General features: G+C 44.1%; 1 protein-coding gene across 3 annotated transcripts; it reads left to right on the top strand.

Annotated features, from left to right (window-relative positions):
* The first annotated feature begins 219 nt into the window (after positions 1-219).
* On the top strand, positions 220-3,338 carry LOC125545975 (probable anion transporter 7). 3 transcript variants are annotated; one of them, XM_048710051.1, is made up of 3 exons: positions 220-587; positions 681-804; positions 1,529-3,338. In XM_048710051.1, the coding sequence occupies exon 3, from the start codon at positions 1,809-1,811 to the stop codon at positions 3,117-3,119; it is 1,311 nt and encodes a 436-aa protein (XP_048566008.1). In that variant the 5' UTR covers positions 220-587; positions 681-804; positions 1,529-1,808; the 3' UTR covers positions 3,120-3,338. The 3 variants fall into 3 exon arrangements, with proteins under 3 accessions (XP_048566008.1, XP_048566007.1, XP_048566006.1); XM_048710050.1 differs by lacking the exon at positions 681-804 and having other exon boundaries at positions 1,676-3,338; XM_048710049.1 differs by lacking the exon at positions 681-804.
* The last annotated feature ends 3,871 nt before the right edge of the window (positions 3,339-7,209 follow it).

The raw sequence follows: 7,209 nt of genomic DNA, 5'->3' as shown, positions 1-7,209 counted from the left end.
TGCTTCACATACGTGGTACCATGATTTTTGAGAGAGAGAGAGAAACAGAAGGACGAAGCAATAAGAGCAGATCCGACGGTTCACAGGAGCCGCATCTACGGCGCGGATGCGACCGATCGAGGCTGGCGCCGGTCGACCGGCGGCTGGCACTTAGCCTAAACCAAAACGCACGTGCTTCTCGCAGTGAGGAGGGGGGGAAATGGCGTCGGTGAACAGTTGACCACTCGATCTATCCTCCTCACTTTTCCTATTTCCACTCCACCACGCGGTTCGGGCGCGCTCCAACTCCCAGCTTCATAAACTCCAGATCCATAGGAGTCGGCGTGCTGCAGCTCGTCCGCCGGCGGCAGCCCTCCCCACCGCCGCGGCCTGCCTTGCCCCGCCTTGAGTCGCCTTTCACCGCCGGGCTCCCCCCTCTCTGCCGCCGTCCGTCGTCGACCACCTCGGCCGCCGTCCCCGACCACTGGACTCCCTCCTCCGCCGCGCTCCCTCCCTTCCTCTGTCGCCGTCCCCGACCACCGGACCACGTAGGCTGTGCGCCTCCTCTGCCTCCCCGACCACCTCGCATCTCAACTGAATCACAGTAGGTGAGTGAAAAAAAATTCATTTTCCTCTGATTGGTATTTTGCTGTGATGTGCTATGGTGATGTGCTGCTGCTACACTTGTGGATGGTCTGTAGGATTGATGATGTGCCAGGGTGCTCATTTGGGGTTTGGGGGCTGGGGATTTGGGGTTTGGAGTATCAGATCTCTGCGCGATCTGGTCCGGCGCTGGTGGTTGGTGGTGAATGCCGCAGGTTTTCAGTTAAGATCTCGCGAGCTTGGTGGACAGTTCAGATTTTTTAGATTCACATTTGTGTGAAAGGTGGAAAATTTTCGGGCCGAGATCTGATCCTGCTTTCTCAAATCTCTAGGTTCAGTGCAAATGTGTGGGCATTGTGTGTTCCGTTGGGAACCACATGATTACTTGATTTATTGGGACGATTTATTGGGACCGGGGGTTTAGTTACTTCTTGCTTGCAGTTGAGTTGTGTGTCAAAGCTTGGTTTTGTCATGCCTGAGGAAAACACTTAGCATTACGATTTGGTACAAGGATATGTGTAAGATCAAGCTCAATCCGTGTACAATATAGGTCTTGATGGGCCTGTTCAATCATCTACTCCCTCTGTCCCAAAATTCTTGTCTTAGATTTGTCTAAATACGGATGTATCAAGTCACGTTTTAGTATTACATACATCTGTATCAAGACAAATCTAAGACAAGAATTTTGGGACGGAGGGAGTAGTAATTAGTATGTTTCCTTCACAAACGGTGCAAAAAATTCCGAGTATCTTGGAATTCTTGGAATGTAAAGGTTGTGACAATGTAAACCATGTGTCCTGCATATTGCAGTTTGCATTTCAAGAATAGTTGATAGTGTAGGACTAATTTTTTTTCTCACATTGCATAATGGTAAATGTAATATCCATGCCTTGATCCATCTAAGATCTAACTGAGCGGTGTTGGTTTTTCCATCTCCATTGAGCAGGTCGCTTGAGTTAATGTGCACCATATAGTGCTTTGTCTCTGTTAAATTGCTTATGAGATCAGTAAACTGCTATGGATATATGAAGCACAGCTGAAGAAGCCCATAGTGTTTCATACCAGTGAATGATCAATATTTTGTCTGTTTCAGATCTTAGTACCACTAGAGATGGAAGGAAGAATGACAGATTTATGGTAAACCCTGGTAAATATTCGTGGGAGGTCAACAAGTGGCGCCCTGATTAAGACTGCTACAACACTTTGTGGTTCATCTCCAATTAGTGATGGCGAGAATGAAGATCCCAAAGCGTTATGTCATAGTATTGCTGACATTCATCTGCACAAATGTTTGTTACGTTGAGCGTGTGGGTTTCTCGATTGCGTACACCGTAGCAGCTGATGCAATCAACGTGAATCAAGCAAACAAGGGCCTGATACTCTCCATGTTCTATTATGGTTATGTTTTGTCACAAATTCCTGGTGGATGGGCAGCTCAGAGATTGGGAGGGAGACGTGTTCTGCTGCTGTCATTCCTGTTGTGGTCCTTGATATGCGGTCTAATTCCACTGGACCCCAACAGAGCAGTCATTCTGGTCCTTTCTCGCCTTTTTGTTGGTGTAGCACAAGGTTTCATATTTCCTGCCATTCACACAGTCCTGGCACAATGGGTGCCACCGCAGGAGCGCTCTCGCTCAGTGTCATTAACAACCTCAGGGATGTACCTCGGGGCAGCTTGTGGCATGTTGTTTTTTCCAAGTCTGGTGAAGCACATGGGACCCCAATCTGTATGTTTAGTCGAAGCAGTACTTGGAGTAGCATGGTCTGTAATATGGTTGAAGTTCTCCAGTGAGCCACCTCGCACTGACCTTCCAAAAGTGGCAATGCCAAAAGTAGCATCTCGGGAGAAGATTAAGGCGCAATCAGTAGGGGTTGTTGCACCTCGCACTGTAAAGATACCATGGCGAAGGATTATCTTCAGTCTACCTGTTTGGGCAATTGTCGTGAACAACTTCACCTTCCACTATGCCTTGTATGTTATCATGAACTGGCTGCCTACCTATTTCGAACTAGCCCTTAAGCTTAGCCTCCAGGACATGGGATCGTCAAAGATGCTTCCCTATTTCAACATGTTTATATTCTCCAACATTGGTGGAGTGGTTGCTGATCACTTGATTACAAAACGGATCTTATCAGTTACCAAGACAAGGAAGCTCCTAAACACCATTGGGTTTGTTGTCTCGGCTGTTGCACTCATGGCCCTCCCTTCATTCGGGACGCCCTCAGGGACTGTGATATGTTCATCGGTATCCCTTGGTTTTCTGGCTCTAGGAAGAGCAGGGTTTGCCGTGAACCACATGGATGTTGCTCCAAAGTTCGCCGGCATAGTGATGGGGGTTTCCAATACAGCTGGGACATTGGCTGGGATAGTTGGCGTTGGCCTCACGGGAAACATTTTGGAGGCTGCAAAGGCTTCTAACATGGATCTAACGAACTCTGAAACCTGGAAAACAGTATTCTTTGTTCCAGCATACCTCTGTATTTTTAGTTCAGTCATTTTCTTGGTCTTCTCAACTGGTGAGAAGATTTTCGAATAGAGGATGATTATTTTTGCCTGTTCTTTTCTTGTCATTTACGGGCAGTGAGACAGGATAGGAACACGGGAATATCACATGTATTTTATTCATTATATCTGTCAGATTTCAGAGCTCAGACTGCATCCCACACATATTAAGAGTTATGTTATGTTAGGAGGAATAACACTTGTCTGTAGTAAATTGTGTTATCTGGAATCATCCTATAACTCTGTTATTCCAGCTGGCTGGTTGGCCTATTTACAACCAGTATTACGTTGTGTAATTTTCTGGGCATACATCATCTCTGTTTTGTAAGTCATTTTCCTGGGTAGGAAATAATGTGAATTGTGCAGCAAGAAGTCGAGAATAGGAGAAGTACAGGAAGCTTACAATATTATGGTCAAATTAAGGTTAAACCATATGCAAAGGTAAGATGAAGATATTATTATATGCTACTACAAACGCTCTTATATTTCTTGACAGAGGGAGTACTTATTAAGGCCTTTGCCTTGTTCTTCATGCATATGAATACCTCATGGTCACAAGGCAGCAGCTTTTACCACTGTGCCAAGGCTCCCTTCTCTTCATGCATATGAATGTAAAAGAGAAATTTCAATGTTTTAAATCAAATGGATAAATAGTGGGGAAAATCTTCCTGTAGAGTATGCAGTCTTCATTTTTTGAATCTCTTTCTGTAGTGTATAGTTCAGACACGACTTGCTCTCTTACACTTTTCGTGGTTCAGGTGCTAACCTAGTTGCTGATGGCATTACCAGATAGAGTATTTTTAGTCCCAAAAGTACTGCTGCAAGCACCATCTTCAACTTCTGGTTAGTCACTGTGTTCCAAGGTGCCTCCCATTCCTAATGAACTACAGACGCGCTTCCACTAACTTCTTCTATTTGCCATTCCTCTGACCCTCTCTCGAGGCTCTCAACTCAATTCTTGTTAACTAGGAGCTACTTGCTTCATAAGAAGAGCTAATATATAAGGTGGGAGGAAGACTACGGTCAAAAAATGGGTATGCAAGTATTGAGCAGGAGAAGGAAATGCATCCTTATATAAAGGCACGTGCCACAGGCCGAGAGTGTTCACCTCTTTTCTGAAAAAAGTATATGAAGACACATGTACAAGAAAATAAAGTTGAAACATATGTGTGCTTCAACTCAACGGTGGCTGCGATGACACATCTCACAAAAGCAGATGAGAGATATTTCTTTTTCTTTTAAGAATAAATGTTGCCTCTTTATTTATTAAACATAAACAGAAATCTTGTCCGATATATTGCCCAGAATGCAATCTGGAGGAACAGATGTCGGTGTACTAGAATAGGGGTACCCTAGTATCCCGAACTTGTGCACGGGCAGTCGCAGCATCCCGCGGCAAGGTTTGCCGGGTGACCGCCAAGGTCCTCCGTGGTTCCTTTGGAGCCATTCAAGAACAAAGTATCCGAGTCAAGGAGACAAGACCCCGGCAAGAGGAGCTTGCCGGGAAGGCCACCCAAGGCATCTCAAGGAACTTGCCGCGACGCATCACGCGGCCCGGCAAGGCCCGGTGAGCAACAAGCTCCCGGGCATGACACGACAACGACCGCGGCAAGGCGCTTGCCGCGACAAGACACCACTGTGCCCGCGCTCCAGCACATCCACCAACGTGTCGCTCTGGGACCCCTCCAGGCGTACGTGGCGGGAAGCTGTGCAGCTTGCGATGCGCGGTGGCAAACGGCGCTGACAAGATCGCCATCGTGGCGAGCGGTGGCTTCCCTGACGGTCCCTTTATGCACTGTTTAGGCGACACAGACGGGCATTTAAGGCCCTTGTCCCCTGCCGTCAGGGTTAGGTACGACACACCGTAGCGGGTAGCTGTGCCTACCGCAGCACCTTTCCATTTCTACCCTTTGCCTCCGTTGCCACCTGTCGGTAACCCCTTGAGCATATAAAAGGAGGCCCGTGCGCAACGTAGAGGGGGGTTAGCTGGCTCAGATACACTCACGCTCGGTCTCGTTAGCAGCTGGTGTGTACTGTAGCACTCCGCGCTCCCGAGTAAGAACTCAATACAAACCACAAAGCAGGAGTAGGGTTTTACGCATCCGTGCGGCCCGAACCTGGATAAATCGCTCGCGTGTATCGCCTCGATTTGCTCTTTGTACGATCTCCGCCCCCGCCGAACCGAAAGGGACTCGGCCCGCCGGTCCCATAGGTGCCCGTGGATCAGTACCCCGGCAACAGAGAACCAGAATTTACAAAGTTCTTCCCCCATTCCAACCTTAGCTAATCTATCAGCGGCTCTATTTGCACTATGACTAACCCACGTCATTTTATACTGCTGGAAACTCTTAAGCATCTCCTTAACCTCAGATGAGACATATTTCTTGAACGATACAGATGAGGTGAAATAAATGAGTAAATTAACTGTTGGCCTAACTTATTACAAGTATCAGAGGAGGTCTCGGGTAGAATAAAAGCTTTCATTTACATTGGCCCAACTTGTTACAAGTACAAGTGTTTACATTTGTTTTGTTGATTCTCATCTACCTCATGTGTTTTGCTCAAAGAAGATTTTTTTTTAACCCATGTGTCCATAATTTTACAGGGAAATTTAAGGATATTTCTATTGTTGTATCACTTTTTTTTTCAGTTTCATTGATTTACGTTTTTTGACCTTTCATTTATACAGGCGCATGAACTGCGAACAGGCGAAGTTTAGCTGCCCGACATTGTTACCTATCCTTTCAAGTCAGCCTAGACAAACCCACCCTTCGATATGCAAAGTTTAAGCACCCATCAGTGGAGCTGGACAACTATAGTGACGACACAAATTTTGACATTTGAGAAGAGAAGGTGTCACCTGTCAGTGTCGCCGTTGGTGGAGTGGTATGTTGCTCCTATTCCCTGCGTGAGTCGGGGAGTAGCTGACAAACGCCCACCCCTATGATGAGAGTGCCTGCTATATAGGCTGGCTCGGTCTAGTTTCACGCTGACCGGTTTTGGTTTCTAGAACCTTTCCCAAACCAGTTTTTCCTTTTTCTCTGAACATGTTTTTTCCATTTTATATGTTTTCTCTATTTGGTATTTTTTTTGTTTTTCGGTTCTTATTTTTTATTTCTATTTGGTTTTTGTTGTTTTCTCATTGACTTTTTATAGTTGATTTTGATTTCATGAATATTTCTTAAAACAATTGAAATATTATTGGCAATGGCGAACATTTTTCAAATATGTGAAAGATAGTTGAAATTTTAAACATTTTTGAATCTCACGAACATTTATCAAATTCACTGTCATTTTTTAAACCTGGGATCATTTTTCAAAGTCGTGAATATGTTTAGATATACTAAAATAATTTTCAACTTAATGAACATGTTTTGACATTCGGAAATAAAATTTCAAATTCATGAACATTTTCCAAAATTTAGGAACACTTTCAAATTCATGAATATATTTTGAACTTTGGGAATATTATTTTTCAAATTGGTCAATACTTTAGCCATTCGAAAATAAAAATTTAAATTGCTGAATATTTTTGAAATTCGAGAAGATTTTTTTAATTTCTGAACATTTTTTCAAAATCTAGGAACTATTTTCTTTTTAATTGTTTTTGTAATTGAAGTCATTTTCAAATTCATCAACATATTTTTCGAATTTTGTTGAACATTAAAATTCAAGAATTTTTTAAAATTCGTGTGCATTTGATTGTTATCCCCAGACCCATGCACTGTATAGGAGCTCCTTATGGACCTCTTGTCAACCTTGCTGGAGATTTTTTTTATTATGGCCTGGAATGTCATTGATTAGAGGGGGCTGGAATTTTCCCCTCCAAGTTGGCCTTGATCATGTGCGACAGCGATTGAGCCCTAATAATTCATGCCAGTAGTATAAATGGTGTTTCTCCTCTTTGACGCAGCGTCAAAGTGACTGTCGTTCACATAGACACACCGAAGCTAGCGATCGACTAAGCTTGCCCATTTAACATGTATGTTGTTTCCGTTTTTGGGAACATTCTTCAATATTCCAAACCCTTTTTTTCCAGTTTCGGGAACCTTGTAGAAGGTTCCTGAACTGTTTTTTCTATTTGTTTTCTTTATTGAATTTTTCATTTTATATTTTACTTTTTA

The sequence above is a fragment of the Triticum urartu genome, chromosome 3 (assembly GCF_003073215.2).
Source record: "Triticum urartu cultivar G1812 chromosome 3, Tu2.1, whole genome shotgun sequence".
Taxonomy (NCBI): Eukaryota; Viridiplantae; Streptophyta; class Magnoliopsida; order Poales; family Poaceae; genus Triticum; species Triticum urartu.
The sequence above is the reverse complement of the archived record's forward strand: the minus strand, read 5'-3'. Positions and strand labels throughout refer to the sequence as shown.

What these genes read in the sequence shown, in the direction of transcription:
- LOC125545975 (XM_048710050.1), top strand. Translation starts at nt 1,809, where the DNA reads ATGGCGAGAATGAAGATCCCAAAGCGTTATGTCATAGTATTGCTGACA.